The 21,228-nt window shown below is 36.7% G+C and overlaps 1 protein-coding gene across 5 annotated transcripts in view; it reads right to left on the minus strand.

Moving 5' to 3' along the window:
* Positions 1-21,228, minus strand: part of LAMA2 (laminin subunit alpha 2) — a 362,981-nt gene that overhangs the window by 73,795 nt on the left and 267,958 nt on the right. For all 5 annotated transcript variants that reach the window (XM_065833304.2, XM_065833299.2, XM_065833305.2 and 2 more), the window contains 7 exons: positions 20,005-20,147; positions 19,368-19,466; positions 13,167-13,278; positions 8,585-8,747; positions 3,969-4,179; positions 2,287-2,403; positions 982-1,145 (listed from right to left, as the gene is read on the minus strand). In XM_065833304.2, coding sequence (XP_065689376.2) covers positions 982-1,145; positions 2,287-2,403; positions 3,969-4,179; positions 8,585-8,747; positions 13,167-13,278; positions 19,368-19,466; positions 20,005-20,147 — 1,009 coding nt within the window. The remainder of the gene's footprint in view (positions 1-981; positions 1,146-2,286; positions 2,404-3,968; positions 4,180-8,584; positions 8,748-13,166; positions 13,279-19,367; positions 19,467-20,004; positions 20,148-21,228) is intronic.

Below are 21,228 nucleotides of genomic sequence, written 5' to 3' on the forward strand. Positions count from 1 at the left end.
ATCCAAAAGATGTAAGCAGCAAAAAAAGAAACATACTGCTGAGGTTAAAATAAATAAAGTATCTTTTTTATTCATGCAGTGCTTTTGAGAAAATGAAACTGAAGATATGCTGGGGACAGGTTTAAGAGGCAGAATTTCTGAACATTACTCTTGCAAATCACACTTACTCTTTATCACTTGCATTCCTAAATGAAAAAAACCTTGCAATAAAACAAAAGACATGCTCCCCTTTTCCACCCCCAAAACCCTAACAAACAAACAATAAATAAATACAAACAAACAAATACAAAACCAACCAAACCCCAAAGCAACGCTGACATTCTAGTTTTTCCTGGAAACCATATTCATGATGAGTTATAAAGTATCATCCTTCTGAAAGGGCTGTGGTTATATAAACCAAGGGCACTGCAATTCTCACTTATATTTAGGAATGTGATAGTGGTAAACAGAAAAGGAAGTTTCTGTGCTTAGGTTTAAGAATTTTGGCCCATGTTACCTACTCATTTTGGCAGAGTGTTTTGAAACCACTAGAGGGGTTACTGTCAATCACTATGGGGGATTTCTGACAATAAACAAATCAGCACCGTGATAAGGGACTCTGACCAAAACGATCATCTTAAAAACAAAAATACTGCTTGTTTTTAACAAATGTTTATGAAAACACACAGTGAGCTCTGTAAGACAAAGTTCATTTTTTTTCACATCAATATGGCAGTAAGCATATGGCAAGTTAAACTCTCTTATGAGGGCATCTGAGGGCACTGTTTGCAGTTAATGCAGCCTATAAGCATCACAAGATATATGAAATGGTTTACAAGAGATATACACAAATTAACCAACTGGAGATTTGTATATTTGCATAAAACACTGGTTATTTGTGTACTCCCAGTAACAGATGTCGAAGCCTAAGAAGAATGCCTTTCAATTTTTGTCAAGCAATTTTACAAACCCACTTCATGATTTTGTCTTTGGCTGCCTTACCCATCCAGTATGGCAGATGATTCATTTAGCTGGGCTGCATGGTTCTCAGCTTGCAACACCTTCTCTGGAAGCATCCTGTCATGAATTTCTTGTGATAAGTCGTCTATTTTATCCTTCAGCTGATCAGACATTGGCTGTATCTTATCTGCAACGCCTTCTACATACTGAAAATGCCAAAAGAAAGGCCTTTAAGTGGTTGAATACAGGAACTCTGTAGCCCTTTATATATTTTTTTTTTCCTTGTGAGGTGTTATCCCATAAATTTCCCATGCATTAAGACTTCAGGGAACCAATATGGAAAGAATAAAGGAATGGCTGGACCGGAGAGTAGAGAGGAGACAAAAAAAATTCCAAGAGTTACTTGCCTCTCTTAGTAGAAGCTTTGATTTCACAAGTAAGGAAATGCACAGTTTCAAAACTTGTAAACTCTAAATTGGATTTCTTTCCCAAAAGTAGATGCATACATAGTTATACTAAATTATCATTGTGCTCTACAATAATAACTAAATAATGACAGAAGTTTCATGTTTCAGAACCCTTTGAGTGACTCCAATGTATTTTTGTTCATTAAACTATCTTAGTAAGAACCATACTTTTTGAAGACCTGCCATTCATGTTTCAATAAGTTGTCTCAAAGTGTTTCCCTTCCCGTTTCTCCAAAAGGCACTTTTCCATTCAGTATAAAAATTTTCAATGCAAGATGGAAATATTTCCAGAATCAATGACATTTCAAGATTTAGATTTTTTTTTTTTTTTTTTTGTAGCTAAGGCTCTGTTTCAAACTCTGTTGATATAACTTTTAAAGAAGAATTTTCAAAAACACTATGTAAAATGCGAGTGCAATCCTCTCCTCTCACTGATCTCTTTAGACTTACAATTGTTGCCACAGGCAACAAATTATTTCTGAAGTTTCCTTCTGGTATGCACACACAGTTTTTGTGCAGATAAATCTACATCTAGATTGCAGAGTCACAGTGAGGTTGTGAATGGGTCTGCTGCACCTGCAACTCTAAAGTCAGTACTGCAGTCACAATAACACATTTATAAAAGAAGGCAGAGTCCCTCCAAAATGATGAGCTAGCTCTTTATGTATTCCAATGAAACATTTAAATCTCAAAATTTATAATTTTTATATCCTAGACTAGCTTTTCTGCCATAAAGCAAGAGAAACAAGACTTCTTCCAATCAAATATTCCAACACTGATAAATAAAAAGAAAAATCAGCTGTTACTTAAAATATATATTTTACTTTCATAATGATGCTTTGTTGTACTAATTCTCAGATAAGGATGATAAAACACTCACCTCTACAGCTAAGCTGATTTCATTTGCAAGTTTGTTGGCTTCATTAAGGACATCATTCCCTTCCTGCAGGCTCTTTTCAACATCTTGCCTGCCATCTTCTACAGCTTGCTTCTTTTTCTGTAGGATGTGTTCACACGAAGAAAAATATGAATTGTTTACTAGAACAGGGATGACAGTTCAAGTACCAGAATCTCAATATAAGACTGTGTTTTGTAACCATGCCACAATGCCACCTCTGGAATTCTCTGAGCTTTCAGAGTGAAGACAGTGACAACAATAAAGCACATGTATTGTAAGATATCTCTTCCTGCTCCTCCTGCCTCCAGCTTTGTATCCCTTTCCCACACAGTAGGGTTTTGTTTGCTCTGTAACAGAGGTACCTGACTGTAGTACTGCAAAATGAATCTGAAAGAAGTTCAAAATCCTAATCTGTACCCAGATATGCAAGTTCCTCATTTTGACAATTACCTTCTCTGGCTATGAAGGTAAAATTTATCAAAATATTCTGATGCTTTTCTACAGTGTTTCACTAACTACTGAATGTAAAATAAAAGTTAATGGTCTGGAGTATGCTTAGGATTCTTGATCTTCCAACTAGTAAAAACACTGCATGTTGTGTAGTAAGGATGGATTTCTGAATAAGGAACTGGCAATTTCCTGTGCAAGATGCATGGGGTACCACAAATCAGTTTGATGGGTGATCACGGCATTCTAGTGTTAAGAGTGCTGTGATGGCTTCTCGGTCAAAATAAAGCAAAAGAACTCTGCAAAACAACCAAGTGAGCAGGACTGCTGGAAAGGATGCCTTCAGGCACTCTGATACTGTGATGCAGAGAATAGTTTAAAAACTGAGATAGCAGGTAATTTCTCCAGCCTTTATCCATCCGCCTTTGGAAGAAAATGCACAGAATAGACATCAGCTAACTTCTTTGCAGCACTACATTTCCTTAGTTCAATCAAGCCCACAAATCTCTGCTGAGAACTGAGGTCTCAGAACCCTAACCCCATGATTGTATATGAGGCAAAAGCTCATTGAGATACAAACAGAGTTGAAACATTTATCTTCATTAGATTAACTCTGCTCTTTACGTCTCGGTTAAATGCTTGTTAATGTACAGTATAATGTGCTCTTTAAGTCTCTGTAATATAAATTAAATCACAAGCAGACCTCTCTGCTATGAGGGAGATAATTTATAACAGCTACTAACTACAGAGGACAGAGTTTGATTTATTACTCTGTAATATCCACATACCCCCTTCAGTCTTCTTCCTGGGGGTTGGAGAGGGAGATGAAAGTGTAAGTTTTCTAGAAGCAAATATATGACAGCAAAGATTTTAACTGATCTCCTATTTAAATCTTGAGCACAGGATTTGAATTTTATAAGACTATTTATACCAGGATGAATTTAATCTCTCCCAAAATAATAAATCCAATGTACCCTCCACTCAGTGTTTAAAAGCAGATTATATTATTTTTAAAAATCTGTGGACTAATACTACTTTTAAAAGCCAAAGTATTTCCTCATTCTGAGGAACATGTTTCCTTTTAATTACATCAGATATAGTTATATTCTAATTATATTATTGTTTTGTTTATATTTTTCTTTCAAGATGTAATCATGCAAAACTTTAAACTTTGATCAGACTCCAAGTAATCAAGGATATAACTTGTCAGCACTCACCTCCACCATGGTCATATTCTTTTGGTTGACTGCAGATAAATGATCAGCCTCCATAATTTTACTTTTAGCTTCTCTTAGCAGATCTCGAGCATCATCAACTTTGGTGTGGTAGTTTGCTAGCTTGTCCCGGACCTCATTTTTGAGATCCTCAGTTTTCTCACTGGGCTCACCAAATAATTTCTTCACCTTGTCCAGAAGATCTTCTGCATTCCTGCAATACATCACTACCCATGAAGGCCCTGAGATCATATTCCGTACACCAAATTATTGGAATATTCTTAATAACATGCAAATGAAATAGACTTCTAAATTAAATCTCAAAGTAACTTTCAAGAGAACACATGAGCAATAAAATGAAATGACAGTAGTTCTTAAGTCCTTTCTTAAAGAGGTTTTTAAATGCCACTAAGGTCCTGTTTATGAAGTAGAAAATATTCAAATATTCTCCACTGAAGACTGTGGTTTGTAGTTTGTTTTTTTTTTGTTAGTTGCCATTTTTGAAATCTAACTAGTAGAATGAGATTTTCTGAAACATTTAAACTTGTCAAAAAGATTTTCTTCATTCACTTTAATGTGACATGTGACACAAAGTTGTTTCCTATCTTGAATTGAGTGGTATATGTAGATATGACTGATTTCAAGCTGTCTTGGAGCAGACAAACTGCTTTAGACAGTCAAAAACCAGCCTGCTTTCCTGTGAAATAAACCACCCTGGGAAGCTTGGATTTATGACTTCCAGTAGCAAAATAATTTTGCTTATCTAAAATAAATTCTGGGACATTTTTAATGAAATTTGGCAACACAGAAATGGAAAGTTCACAAGTGTCTGCTTTTGGCAGGGGATACAATATTTCTTAATCATCAGAGAATTGCTGCACCCAGTTTTGAAGGACTTGAGTACTGGAGTCTTTATGGTCTGTCATTTCTCTGCTTCATCATATCAGGCTGTTGAATCAGTTTCATGTAATGCAACACCACTGTGTTAATACAATGATACCACAAGGACAGCAAAAACACACACAAAAAGACAAAAAAAGTACCAATAGAAGAAGTGACACTTCCAAAATGACGCTTTAGAGATAAAGAAACATCCTAACTGAACAGGAATGTGTAGGATAGATAATACCTACAGAAGAAATCTATCACACTTCCACGTAGAACAGATTAAGTTTTCCTTCCTGTCACAGAATGGCAATATGTCTGAAAAAGCTGTGCGGAAAACAAGAACTGTATTTTCTGAAAAACACTGCAGTTTGGTCTGCCTGTAGTCAGTTCCATTAGAAACATTCTAAAAATGTACACATAAATAAATGTACACACAAAAATTATCTGAGAGGTGGAAAAGATATGCTGCCACTGGGCATAATTTACACGAAGGATCTGAACTGGAGCCAAGGAAAGCCAAATTGTTACCTTAGCTCTGGGATTTTCCAAGATGGATTTTTTGTTCCCATCTGCCCTGCTTTTGCTTTTGATGAAAAAAAAAATAAATCATGTTATAAATTTTAACTTCTGAGGACAAAATATTTAATAAAGAATTAAATCCAAGTATTGACACCCTGTCACAGAAGTGCAGAAAGGAATTCAAAATTTCTCCTATACCCCCTCCATTATTCTTTCTATAAGCAGTTAGTGTTTTACACTTCCGGTGAATTCTGACACCCTTATGACTCTGCAGTACTGCTGGAACAGTACAAGATAGATAGATTTCTTTTTTATGTCCTTGCCTCATAGCACAGTCCAAAATACCTATCTGTCCACTACTCTATCTCAAAACTCCTCATTGGTGCTCTAAAGATAACACTTCTATATTGAGCTGTTGTGCGTTTTCGCCTCTGCTCTTTCTAATGAAGTACAAGGCAATAAATCTGCTCCATTTATTCCCTTGCTTTACATATTAGAACTCATGTGTGACTGGACTGCACCACATTTCTTGAAATGCTATCTTGTACATTTCAGCTGTGCTATTTCCATTGGATATCTTGCTAGGATAAGAACAAAACTGTACAAAATGCTTGAAGCATTGGAAGAAATAATCGCAGGTCTGGCCTAACACGTGGAATGCTGTATGGTCCGGATCACCAAAATGAGTACAAGGGAACAAGAGAAGGATTAGAAACTTAAAAAAACCCAAACTGTAGATATATGAGAGACTAAATATGCTAGAATTGTCCTGTCTTGAGAAGAAATGAGGATTATAGCATCATGAGTAGCATGGATAAGGTGATCAAATGTCCAATGTCTCTCCAAACACAAAAATGAAAATATCAGGAAGCAATGCCAAAACTCAGGAGGCATCTCTTCAAATACTGTGTGGCTGAGTTATGCAATTCAGTCTTAAAGGAAACTCAGTGATAGAAGTTCACAGTGGCTCAAAAGCCATCAGACAAATTTATGGGAGAAAAAGTCACACAAAAATAAAGCTATTCAGCACACTACCTATAAAGATAGAATTCTGGCTCACAGCATCACTTGATGGCAACTCAGTGGTATCCAAGCAAATGTGCAGGAATGTTCTTAAATATTGAAAGATTACTTGCATAAGTATGAAAACCAGGGCAGTTTAGGAGAGAAACTGGTGTATTTTTAACATGCTTTTTTTAGAAAGAAGTTATTGATTAATGTGCCATTCCAGTACACTAAGACAATCAGATTACAGACTTGATTTGAAAAATTTGAAAGAAAATAAACAAGGGGAAAAGCTACACATGTAAGAGTCTTGCCATTTATGAAAGCAAAACCACTTTTCTTCATTTGTCTTCTTCATTTAACTTCTAAGAATTCACTAAAAACAGCAGAGCTAAGAAGAAGCCACTGATCCTTGTCATTCTGTTCTTGTAAGAAATTCTGAAAACAGAATACAATCGTTGCCAAAAGACATCTCAACAAAGAGTAAACACAATTAGAAGAGATCATGAGACTTGCAAAATGATTCAAAAGTAAAGATTTCTAGAGGAGTCTGTGGGAATACAAGTGAACATAGTCCACGTATGTGTGCATACACAGCTTTACGAATGGTTAATTTTTCTTCATCATTTTTCCTTGCAGAATGCAGCCTACCTACAATCTCCCACATGATTTAAGTAGTCTTAGGACTTTTTTCTTTAAGAGGCAGTACTTTATAAAAGAGTTTGAGAAAACATTATCTAGGGACCTTTCTTCATGGGCCTGTAATCCACAGTGACTAATTTTCTTTCTGTTGAGTTTCCTGTCAAAAGTTGATGTATCTCAATGGCTGCCTGTAAAGAGGTAATCCTATCCTTGAGATAAACTTTGATTGAAATCAGTGATTATATTCATGTATTTCTTAGCACAAAATGTACTCATTTATTAGGAAATGAAAATACTCACTTTGCACCTTTTAGGAAGAACGGTAAGAAGGAGAGAAGTTCTTTCCCTCAAAAAAGCCATACTGAATGTCTCCATGCTAGTTCGATAGTTTCATGTTGGTAGTAGCATTTAAGGACTAAGAACACCTTGTTTGAAAGGTCTCCCCTGAGTCTGCACTAAAATTGCAGGCAGCACTTTCAAAGATTTGACTAAATTTTTCTCATCCCTACTTTCTCCTGGTTTATTTCTTTGTGTGAGTGGAGATGGAATAGAAGAGGCTCAGTGGAATCAGAAGAAAAAGCAATAAAACACTGCTGATAAATAAGTTTGCAATATATCCTTTACCAAGAGAACAGAAAGCGGAATCATCAGAATTATGGGTAGAAATATTGTACTGGTAGGATTTCTGGAAAATGATCCGGTTTAGAAAGTGTAAGATAGGCAGAGCAAATTTGATTCTATACTGCTTGGAATTCTTAGCTAATCTTGTATTCTGTTTATGTTTCCTTACAACATGCATGCACCTGCTGACATTTTCAGGCCTGAATATCTCTATCCCAGATAGTTTTCTGAGTCATCGCAACTTCAGTGGATGATGTAGCTGCTCAGCTGCTAGTTGCTTGCATTGGTAAAGTGCTAAGCCTAGCTCTAGGAATATGCCTGTTCAGACTGACACAGAAGTAACAGACTATCAAAATTTAAATTCAAGCCTTTGCAAATTGCTTTATAAAGAGCTGCCAGTAATATTATATATATATGTACATCATTTTAATGTTTACAGATAGCTAAATAACCAAACCCCGGACTTCTGTACTATGCCACAGAGTTCGAACACTCTGATCTATACTACTCTATACATGGCAAAATACATCATTTTGAATGTCTATGCTACTGGACAAATTTTGCAGACCGCTAATATTTTTGTTAGACCAGTTAGTTTTCCAAAACTCTCAAGCTTCTAGACAAGCCCTTTAGTACAAAAGCCATTCATCAGGTCTGAAGCAGAAGCTAAAAACAAACTGGAACAAATTGCTTAGAATTTGATGAGAAATGTTGCTGGCACCTGTGGAGCAGAGAAGTAATTTCCTAGGGATTTCTTTCCACATGCATAAGCTTTCCCAAAAATGCAAATGCTACATTAACAGATTTGAAGTATTTTAGACTTCGCTTTCCTTCACATTTCTGTAAGCCCTATCTTGAAAGCTTGGCTGTAAAAGATGACAGTCACATTTACAAGAGTCAGATATGATCACTAAAAGGTTGAAGACAGAGGTCTCTCTACTCACTTTAACTCATCTTGAGCTATTCTTTCTTGCATATTCAGCTCTCTACTTCTCATCTCTGCGATCATTCTGTCAGCCTCACTCTGCAGTTCTGGAAGACTCTTCTCTAAGGTCTCATCTTGGGTTCTGAATGTCTCATTCAGTTTTATAGCATCTTCATTTGCAGCTGCAGGGGGACAAAAAATATTTATGTAGGGAGTTAGTAAATAAAAATAACAGAGGAACTTTAAGCATCTACCCATCAACTCTATCAGCAAGTGGAAAGCAGCTTGCACTGGTTATTGCTGCTGTGAAATACAACGGATGGTTAATCCAATGACTGGTAACAAATGAGAAATTATGTTTCATCGAATCTTCTATTGCAGCTCACTTTCAAGCACAATAATTAAAGTGAAGAAATCTTTATATCCAACGTAAGAAATACATTGCTCCTCGGCCAAAAGAAAGAATTTGCACTGAACTTTTGAAACAACAGAAGATAATGTGGTATGTTTCTCATAGGATTAAGGAGCAGGACAAGAAATGAAAATCATTATAGATTTAAATTACTTTTGTATAACTTCAAAATATGACATTTTTAGCATTCAGACTTAACAGGGCTAGGAAGAATAAATGGCTGGGAAATTTCAGAAAAAGAAGGAGAGAGAAGAGGAGTGAAAGACACCCACGGATGACTAAACCCACTCATGGGTTTAGAAGCAGATGCCCAGAAATGGGAAAGAACAGTACAAAGGTTGGAATGTATGATGGTACACCGCAAATGTATTATGTGTTTGGAATAGCTGAATTATTCCTAACTGATAAAGCTGTACACATGGTCTCATATTCAAGGACTGACTAAAATCTTTCTGTCATGGCACACCACAACATATTAGAATATCCACTTTCAGAAGCAACTATGTCATTTATGAAAATCAGTTCCATCTTCAGTTTTAAAAAGTACTGCTGCCTTTCCATAGGCATAGGACTCCCAAGTAACAGATTTCTCCAAACTAAAACAGTTCCTGGTCGCATGCGGACTTCTGAACATTTGAAATGAAACCTTTAACTGAAGAAATGAAAATCTGTCTTCCAAAATTCAAATAAATGACCATTTCATCTACATGTTGTGTAGGTTCAGAGCAAATTATGAAGAAAATTCTAATACTACGATGTCTTTGATTTGCTGGTGAGAACTGAGATTTGGATCTTTAATCAAGAGTGGTTACGTGCAGGGTAGTGAGGACCGGAAAAAGACTACACTTTGCTTAAATGGATCATGGATTGCTTCTGTGCATTATGTTATCTATCATTACCTCAGGCCAGGAATAGGCATATATTAATTTTTTAAAAATCTGGAATAAATAAATGGTAATTTGAGGTCCCTGAAAATTTACCTTAAAAGAGAAAATGGATATGTTACCTCAGCTTTTATTAGGTTCAGGAAAAATTATACCTAGCTTTATCTTTTAATTACATCCTCCTCATAACTACCTTTACTTTCTAGTCTTAGTTTACTGCAACCTATCAGAGTCCAGTGCTGGTAAAAGATTTGGATGCACTGGCATGATGGGCACAAGGAAGTGCAGAACTGGGGAAAATCTAGTTACAAGTACTCAGAAGTTCAGAAAATCAGCAATCAGTTCAGTGGAAATGGATCAATGGCCAGAGTATGGTCCTTACAACAAATCACTATAAACTTCTCACTTGTAATAAGGAGGTTTTATGGCTTGAAGAGTTTCTTGGTTCCTTGATGTTTAGGGAGGCATCTATCAGATCTACACTAATATACTTCTGAGCACTGCCATTCTCAAACATTACCTTCAATCAATGGAAAGAAATAGGTACTTTCGTGGCATTTCATCCTAACGTTATTGCCTACCGGCAACAAGTACTAGGGAGCTCCAGGTCACATATACCAGCCTGCATTACTAGAGATCCAAAGTACTGTAACTTTCAGAAGTCTGTAATCTAGGGATGGCGGACAAGGAACGGGCATAAAGAATACCTGCAAACTGGTTGGTCATCTTGATCAGAACATCATGAGTGAAAATAGAATCTTCAAGGAACAATCTAGCAATGTCCCACAGGTCAAAAAGAGCAGAGGCAAAGTATAGTGCAAATATGGAGTTAAAATGCCATTGAATTTTAAAATAATTTAGGAATGGCTCCAACATAAGGTGGAAGCTTATCCTTAGTTTTTGAAAGGTGGTGATCTTGAACAGAAAGACAATTAAAGATGGCAATCGGAAGTAAGGATATAGAAATTATCACAACTATAGGAAGAACATTTTAAAGAACTCAAGCTGGAATGGCCAGAGAACTTTGATGCTAGAAACTTGAAGGATATGAAGCATGACATCGCAAATCCATGAAGACCATTTGACTGAGAACAAGCAAATGTAGTGCCCATTTTGAAGAATTCCACTAAGGCCTGAGAACTTGCTTTGAAAGTAAGTGAGAAGCAGAATGTAGAATAAATGAGTGTATTTTTGCCTTTTTTTTGCAAAGGTAGCACATGTCAGACTTTACACTTCAATAGCAAATCCAGTTAAATATTTTCATTAATGATCTGAGATGGGGGGGGGGGAAGGAAAAAAAAAAAGCCTACTGAGAAAATACATTTATGAGGAAACGTCGTAAGACACTCTTAATAGAGAAGGATTGGAATGCTATGCAGAAAGAACTGAGTGACCTTCAAAACTGAAGTAGTTGGACCAGAACAACATTCCATAGTAGAAAATATAAGGTTGTGAACAAATAACAGAAATTTCAGCTGTAAAATATGGCTTTGCCAGTTAGATAGAAGGTATGAATGAGAGGAACACAGCTATGTTATGAATCTCCAGTGGCACCCAGCTGTGAAAAAAAGGAAATGCTACCCCAGAACGTTTCAGGAGAGCTGACATCAGCGAATTTTACTGCTACTGAAGTGCAAGACACTGAAGCAACCTCATTTGAATGTTTGTTACCTGCACTCAGGAAATATGAACCCAATTTTGAACAGAGGAAGGGAAATTGTATGAAGGTGAGCAGTAGGTTACTATAATATGTTTTAAGGTGTTTTAGTCTAAAAAATAAAAGGGCTGAAGGGGAGTATGATTCCTCTCTATGAACACAGTTGGGGCTGCGGGAAGGAGGAAAAGCACTAGGGAGAAGAAAAAACTTATTTGAACAAAAGAACTAGGTTGACAAAAGATCACATGATGATAAACTAAACATGGACATTTTTAGCTAAAACCAAGAAGGTTTGTAATTATGTAGAGTTCTGAAACTGCATCTTATTCAGAATACGTGCATTTGTGGAAACTACTTTGAAGATGAACATTAGAAAGTTTATGATAGCAGGAGTGTGGATGCAGCAACACAGGAGATATCTTTCAGTCCTGTGCTCCTATATTTCATCTATTCTTAAAATGTCAACTTGCCTGCTAGGCAAACATACTGATTTAAAAGTTTTTGTCTACTTCTAAGAAACTGCATAAATTTATTTCACACTCCAAATGTCTTTTAACTCTGTACTTCCTATTGCTAAACCTGGTTGAGGAAAATTTTGTTTGGGTTACAAACTTGGGATATAAACTTTACGAAGCAAAAGATTTGTTCAGCCCTTGTAATCCAAAATTCATCTTGAAACATGAAGAACCTGGTCTTTTGTTTCAAAACTTCTTGAAAACTTGCTTACTTGTTCTTGCTGCTTTTCTGACATTTAGTTTATGTCAAAGTTGTACATCCTAAAGATATACTAAATTGCCCTTCAGTTCAGCTACAGGGCATGTACTGAGATGTGTTACATGAAAGGCAATATAAAATGTATTTGATAGCACTGGGACAAAGTGGAAACTTTGCCTTTCAATGAAGTGGACCTTCAGAAGCATAACTACTGAAATCACTACTGCAGTGGGAGTTTTGAGGAAAAGAAAAAATCAGGATTTTTCAAATAAAAGACCTGCCTGTGACTGCCAATCACTTTCCTATTTTTCAGCCATTATCTTACTTAATAGCTTCATGCAACATATAGGTCTTGTTCCTCAAAGCCATTTACAATACTTATGCTCATAAGTCTTTACTGCATTTGTAAGTGCAGTGAATCAGCTTGTGGAAGAAAAAGTTGGCTCCATGCCACTACTTAGGTAGGGTCAGGAGTCATTTGCAAATTCCAAGCAGCAGATGTTCATTAACAGCAAGTAGTAATGCATTTTTAAAGTAATTTTGGGGAATTAACATGAAGTGTTAATATACCAAGTGCTAAAACTACATAAAGCTTTTTTACCAATATATGTTTTAACTGCTTTGAAAATAAACAGAAGCTAAGCCCTGTTAGTTACCTCAACATAATAATTTTCCTCAAATAACTGAATAAATCCTAAAGAAACATATTCAATATTCTGCCAGTCTATTTTGGAAATTACCAGTGCACTAGCTATATAAACTACATCTGTGGATTGCAAAAAGTCTGAAGATAGTTGTCTGTAGTTTCTTCATTTAAAGCACATGACATTTCTCAGTGAATAAACTCTTCCTCACTGTCTCTCAGACCATCTTCCCCACCATCCTTCAGATTTCTTCAGAAACAATTCGCTTTTTTTTTTTTTTTTCCCAGTACCTTCAGCAGCTTGGAGAATGCCTTTGACGAACTGTCCAAGAGATTTTGCTCTGTCATTAGTCCTCTCAGCATCCTGCCTGGTTTGCTCACCATCTGCTGTCACCTTGGTAGCCTAGTCATGCAAATTCAGGAAAAGTATAATTAGTAAACAGGACAAGGCTGCACTATGCAATATTTCTACCATGTGAATCCATCTACAAAACTTTCCTCAGGCAAAAGGCAATCAATGAATTATTGATCAGATGTATGGGAAATGACATGCTCTGTTCAAGTACACAATTAAATTTTATTACCTTTTCCTTTAAATGGAAATTGGAAGGCTTTATTTGAGGTTCTTAGAAAGCCTAGCTGTGTGCAACAGCACACAAAAGGAGACAGGATGAAATTATTCACTAAATTTGCTTAAAGAAATGTTGTTTGGAACCTTTTAATAGATTCTTCAGGGAATAGTTTCCATAGTTTCACAATTGTGCACTTTTAGACTGACAAAGCGTAGCAGATATCATGACCTCTTTGCTTCCTCCCCGAAGGCATTCTCAAAGACACAGTTTATGCCAACTAGCAAGAGCAATTTTAAATCAATACAGTAATTAAATCAAGAAAGAGAGAGAAAAAAAAAACTCTTTTTTTTTTTAGCTCTAATGCTTCATATTGTTTATTTATAACATATTGAGGTACTCAGTAAAATTTTAGCTTTCTGTGAATACATGCTTTATAATTTTATTGAATCACAGCAGCAGAAGCAGGATGAAGACAGACGTCTGTTGCAGACCTGAAAAACATGCTAGGGAAAGGAATAATCTTAAGACATTCTGCTTAGCTCTCAAAGTCCCCGTTTACAAAATGGACCCATTTTTATTACAAAGCAGCTGACCATTTCAAGCAACAAAGCTTGTCAAACTGTATTGCAAAGGAAAACAAAACAAAACAAAACCAAAACTAGCCATTTTTTTTTCTTCGGGGATTGCATTCCCAAGAAATGGCTCAAAGCAGGACATTATGATCTTTCCAGTCTCTGGGAAGTGGCTATAATGTAAATAACTCAAAATGAGCTTAGGTTTTCTCTGACTTGAGTTATACAAACTGTTTTCTCAGTTACAGAAAAACCCCACACATTTCAGTAATAGTCAAAGTCAAATAGTATCACTTTAACACATTTATTTTTGTGTGATTAGCTTCTAGATGGAAGTCATCAAGATACATCAGGACAGCTGGCTTTCTGAAATAAAATCCCTGGCATTATTATACGACCTACAGTTTTGGCCTACTTCAGAGTAGTTTGTCTGAAAGTAATGTATATGAAAATGGTTCAGGTAAATAGAATTATACAGGAAGAATTTAGAAGCCATAGTGGCTGGAATTGGTTCTATTTCATCCCTATATCAGTGCAAGAATCAGCTTTTCACATTTATACAGCTTTAATTATGTTATTGGTTATTTCCTCTAAGTTATATGAAACCCCTTTACCTGCTTGGATACAGAACTAAAATATTGCCTCAATGAGCCGTAAGAGGCAATCGGGATATGAAAAAGGCAAAAATACCGAATAGTCTTGATGGATCACTGCTCTAACCCAGCTCGGCATTTCTGATGTCATTTCATTCTTCATGTAATTGAAAGCTACCTTATTATTTATTGTTAAATCCTCCACAATCAGCCTTTTATTCTTTGGGTTTTATTTGCTTTGAATTTTCACATTTACTTTTATTATATTCTATAATATTTCTAAGTCCTTTACTACATATTGTGCTTTATAACTTACATATACTTTTCTTAGTTTTGATTACTTTTTCCACATTCATGTTAATTCCAGTTGGACACTTTAATCTCAGTTTATGACTGAATGGCATGTACTACACTTTTGTGCACATTAATCTGTCATCGAACAGTTTTCATTTCCTCTCGGTGACAGTTCTTTTTAGTACTTAAATCCACTGAAGGCTTTCTGTATTTTGCCATAATTTTTTTTGCTGAAAAATAACCTTCAGCTTCATTATCTGGTCTAGTTTTAACTTCATAAACCAAATTAAATGAGAACCATCCTTCACACTGTATCTAGCCATTGCATGTCTAATTAAATGTTTCCATTCATTAATGAAGTCTTACTTAATTTCTATACATTCAGTTCACTACAGTTCACCATTTCTATAAGGTCAGTCTTCAGCATCTTCTAACAGCTTAAACAGGCACAACAAACTCTTTCCCAGGGAGCAATAAGGGTCAGGCAGGCTGGACCCAGAGCAAGGGTTTGGAATGAATCTTCAAGAAGTCTGGATGCAAATAACACTTTTTGGCATAAAGGAGATCCCTCCCATGGAAATCTAGTAAAGAAAGTATCTGAGATCAGTGAACCTGCTTTGGTGATGTTCATAGCTTGTACTTAGTGATGAAGGTTCCATGGAAGGCCTTGTCGTCATGTGAAGACTAGTAGTCACTTAGCAACGCAGACTATTAGCAAGTATCAGCAATTAAATACACATTTGTGTTTTGGTTTTGTGTGTTTAGCTTAAGGTCTTAAGCATTAAGAATCTCCTTTCGATGGCATTTGGAGGGGAGCCCTGCAGGAATTTCTCCAGCTAGTGAGCTGCAGACCACAGAAGAAGGAGTAAACACAGACCTCACCGTACAGATGGAAGTTCTTGGGTCTTCCTCCAAATGCTTCCAGCTATTACAAATGAAGTGGTCCCTGCTACTACTTCCAGAACTTTTTGAGACTGAGAAATTCAGAGAGGGAGAAATGAAAAAGTTTACAAAGTCAAAAGAAGCATTTTGATCAAGATAAGTGATTCTGATCCCTGTCTTTCTCGAAGGCTTTGAAGGAACCTAATTAGAAGGGAAGAGCGTTTTTTGACTAAAAGTAGAGAACTGAAAGGAAGTGAAGAGTCTAAGGTCTGCCTCTGGTGGGAATGTGCACACAAACATGTAAGAATGTAATTGATGTGAGAAACACATGAGGATCTTCTGTACAGCAGAGCAAATGAAGAAGAGCATGATGGAAAAAAAGAAAAAGGAATGCTGCACTGATGTAAGTGATCATTGGTTGAAAAGTAACAACAAGGAAGCAAAAACTTCAAAGGTTTTGTAGTGACTACATACATACTACATAGCCTTCTACATTTTATGTTGAAATTGATAGGTTTTTTCTTTTCCCCATGGAAATAAGACTCCTCACCAATCCTCATCAAGTTTCTTCTTCATTAATACTGGTTTTACTTTGAAAATTTAGTGAGTCTGCAAATCAGACATGGGGAAAACCTTGCTACTTATGGTTGTACCATGTGTTGTCCCAAGTGTTAGCCATTATGTGGATATCAGCTATAACTTCATTTGGAAATGAGACCTGAACACACTACATCAGGACTCACTCTTCTTTTGTGGACATTACTCGTATTTACAAGCATAGAAAGAGTAGGGTAGGACTTGCCACCAGCTGCCAGTCCTCAAATTAAAAAGCCCACCTGCAATTCAGTTAATAATTCTCTGTAAGGATAACTGGAAATCATAAGGCTACTTACTCATTGCAGCAATGGAAAACTGCAGAAAGGGAAGCAGTGAGAATCTGGACAGCACACTGAATCCCCCAAGATCTCACCTTCAACATTTTTCCTTTCAAGACTACTCTACAAAGTGTCAGAATTTGAAACGTTACTTTAGGACACACCAATGAAAGATTAATTTTTTGGAAGTTGAGGAGGCAATTGGAAAAGGATACCAAAGAAAAAAAAAGCAACTATACCAAGGAAAAAAAAAAAAAAGTATCTTAGCCTAAGACTGAGAAATCTTAACACAAGAAATACAATCTTCCCTGCTTGTAGGGCTGTCATGAGTTAAAAATCCACCTAGTAGTGTGCAAGCACACTACAGATGCATTCTTACCCACTACCCATGATTTCAAAGATTTTTCCAAAATTGAACATCATCCACACAAACAAACCACTTTTTCTGAGAATTTTAGTTCCATAAGCCATGAACAGTTTTAAGACAGGATGCTAAAACTACACGAAGTTTAGGTAAATTCTCTCAGGTGTATATGTACCGTAAACCATGTCTTTCTTATTTGACTATTTCAGTGCACGGGTGCATAACCCATGAACATGACTCTTACTAGTCCTTCATACTAATATATATATTGGACATCTGTATTTTTATTGTGGTTAGTTCATTTATCTATTTTTTTCTCCACTAGGTGGCACAATTTATATTATTTTCTTAAACAATGTCTCTTACTGACCAAAATAAGGTCTATATTTGAAATAAAACTTTCCTAATAAAAAGAGTAAATAGCACATCGATTGAAATCCAGAAGTCTCTTGCTACCCTCATAAATGAAATATAGAACACATATATTTAAATAAACACACACCTTGTGCATATATTTGAATTCTCCCTTTAAATATTTTCCCCATTTCAATTACTTCGTTCATTGACTTTAATGAGAACTTGTTATTTGTTAAACCAGGACTTCCATTGCCTTGCTAGAAATTATTTTTTTTTAATAAGTGAATCAGGCTAGGGTACTATTTTCTCTCTAGCCCTTGGAGACACAAGCGACACAACAGATAACCCAAAATGGAAAACGAAACCTCTAAACAGCAAAACTTGTATTGAAACACGCAATCTAAAAAGAGAAACAGGCTGAGAACTATCTTGAGACAGTCAGACTCAGAGCGATTTGAAAGGGAATATGATGAGATGATGTTGCTGATGCAGAAACCAGATAACCTTACAAGAGACAGTACTAATGTTCAGAAGAAAAGGAAGGGAACAGAACCATGCAGAATCACAGAATGTTAGGTATTGGAAGGGACCTCAAAAGATCATCTAGTCCAATCCCCCTGCCAGAGCAGGAACACCTAGATGAGGTTACACAGGAAGGTGTTCAGGCAGGTTTTGAATGTCTCCAGAGAAGGAAACTCCACAACCCCCCTGGGCAGCCTATTCCAGTGTTCTGTTACCCTCACTGAGAAGAAGTTTCTTCTCAAATTTAAGTGGAACCTCCTGTGTTCCAGTTTGTACCCATTGCCCCTTGTCCTACCATTGGTTGTCACCAAGAAGAGCCTGGCTCCATCCTTGTGACACTCACCCTTTACATATTTACAAACATTAATGAGGTCACCCCTCAGTCTCCTCCAAGCTGAAGAGACCCAGCTCCCTCAGCCTTTCCTCATAAGGGAGATGCTCCACTCCCTTAATCACCTTTGTTGCCCTACACTGGACCCTCTCCAGCAGTTCCCTGTCCTTCTTGGACTGAGGGGCCCAGAACTGGACACAATATTCCAGATGCGGTCTCACCAGGGCAGAGTAGAGGGGAAGGAGAACCTCTCTTGACCTACTAACCACCCCCCTTCTAATGCACTCCAGGATGCCATTGGCCTTCCTGGCCACAAGGGCACAGTGCTGGCTCATGGTCATCCTGATGCCCACAGCACCCCAAGGTCCCTTTCCCCTACACTGCTCTCCAACAGGTTGTTTCCCAGCTTATACTGGATCCTGGAGTTGTTTTTGCCCAGATGCAAGACTCTACACTTGCCCTTGTTATATTTCATTAAATTTTTCCTTGCCCAACTCTCCACCCTGTCCAGGTCTCGCTGGATGGCAGCACAGCCTTCTGGCGTGTCAGCCACTCCTCCCAGCTTCGTGTCATCAGCAAATTTGCTGATAGTGCACTCTATTCCCTCATCCAAGTCATTCATGAACATATTGAATAATACTGGTGCCAGTACTGACCCTTGAGGGACTCCACTAGATATAGGCCTCCAACTAGACTCCAGAAACCAGACAGTTCAGTTTCTGAAAGCCTCAGATGGTCAAAGAAAAACTCCAGACATGTGAGAAACTGCGTGGCAATCTCATGGTTTTGTTGCCACACAGGTTTATAACCTGTAGCTGAAGTAATGGGAAAGCCCATAAATACTGTATTAAATACTCTCTTTTCTTTAGTGTCAGCTTTTCCAAATAAGCTCATTCTTGGGTTCTCTGTATGAGTTTCTTACATTATTATACAGTTCTGCAAAAAATATATCTCAATTTATTGACCCACAAAAAAGAGGATGTTAGAGCATTTAATGCTATTTCAACCACTGAGACTGAGAAGCATCTTATAATTCATCTATTCATTCATGTTTAATTCATATTCAGAAGATTTTTGTCATTATGCAGCCTTAACCAAACCCATAGACCTCAACGTGATCATAGACTTACTCTTGTCAGTAGTTCATCCATTTCTGTCACCAGGGTATCCAGATTTTCTTGTGCTAGCTGAAGAAGTCTCTCTGGTGCTTGCTGAGGTGAAAGTAAATGCTGTTGGGGAAGAGAGGAGGGAGAGTGATAACCTGTATTTAATGGATCTTAGTGCTTCCAAATATTGTAGAGAAGAAGCATAAAAATTTCCTTTTCATTACACTATGCAACTCCCTTGTGTCATTGATTCCTGTGTCACATCCATCCAACACACTTTCCTCAGGAATCTTGACAGAATTACACAGTTTAGTGGAGAACATATAAGTATGGTAGGGAACATACAGTATATAACATACGCAACTGCTTTACAGACCATCAGCGCAAACACCATTTTATTTGTATGCAACATCACTTTTTCTATGCCTGCAGTGTAATTCCTTGCATATATGTACATAACTCACTGCTGCAAGATTTATTTATTAAAATGAGTCAAAATAAATAACTCTAATAACTATTCATTAATGAAAGCAAGTTTGAAGCAACTAAATCTTGAATTTTTCTTCTACCCTAAACCTACGCATGGCTGTATGTTTGAACAGATTCAAGTACAATTGTACCAAACCCCTGTTATTTATCTATGTGAATACTGTGAACATACCTTTAATTCCTGTGTCACATTCTCAAAACCATGTAACATTTTATATGGAGCAGGCAGTGGACCACTAAGGTTAACACTCAGGATCATCTGATTCAGCCGATCCAGGTCACTGAGAAGGAGTCCTGTGCATTCATCATCACAGGCTAGGGGGAAGAACAGCAAAGCTTATTCACTCCTCCTAAATGTTTAAGACATATCTTCGAGTTAGAAATTTTATGGTATGCATACAATTCTGCGAGAGGTAACACTCAGTTCAGATAATTTACCTGAGAAGCATAATGTGAGAAAAAATGGAAACAACAGCTAGGGAGCAGGAACCACTTTATTTCTTAGGACTTCATAATGGGACAATTTAATATAAAACATGAAGAGCAAAACTGGTAGGCTTACCTAACAAAAAGAGGAAATAATTAACATGGTCCATATAAAATCTTAAATCAGACAGGCAATTTGGATGGACTCTGAGAGAATTGGACAGGTAATCTAAAGTAATCTAATCTGTAAAATATAAAGAGCACTTGAAGAGTATGGTTGTGGATTTGAATGTAAGAAAAAAAATAATAAAGAAATCTTACAATTTACATACTTTATAATCATATAACAGCATGGCCCAGCATGCTAAACTTGTAATGCAGACAGTAGAAAAAGTCCAGGTAAAAATACTGATGGTTTTCTTTCAACAAATGCTTTTCCCTACCTCCTTTCACTAACTGGCTCATGCAGGTTTCCTTTCTTGCAAATACTCTTTAGTATGAAAAATACTGCCACATGCTACATATGCTGAAAGGAGTTTGCATTTCCCACCCTCGTTGCTTTCTATTCACTATCACGAGAAATTCTCATAACCTTAAGGTCTTGTATCATTTATGCTGCAGACAGGAAAATTCTTCCTCCTTTAGAACACAGTTGTGGGAATGCCTTTCTGTACCCCTTCATAAAGATGATACACAGGCTGGGCAAATCTAAACCAGGCCTCAGGACATTGAACAAACTGTGAAATGATGGATTCACTGATGATGTTAAGAAACATGGAGGGTTGTACCTGAAGTTTTACAGGTATGTAATTATCCATTACAGCAAGACTTTTAGGCAGCTCAAGGGCCAAGAAATCCACTAAACAACATGTATGTTTTTGTAGAAAAAAAAGAAGTAATTTTCAACAGAGAATTACATGTTTTTTTTTTTTTTCCCTGAAATCTATTCTTCATGTAGATTAAATCTGTC

The sequence above is a fragment of the Patagioenas fasciata genome, chromosome 3 (assembly GCF_037038585.1).
Source record: "Patagioenas fasciata isolate bPatFas1 chromosome 3, bPatFas1.hap1, whole genome shotgun sequence".
Taxonomy (NCBI): domain Eukaryota; kingdom Metazoa; phylum Chordata; class Aves; order Columbiformes; family Columbidae; genus Patagioenas; species Patagioenas fasciata.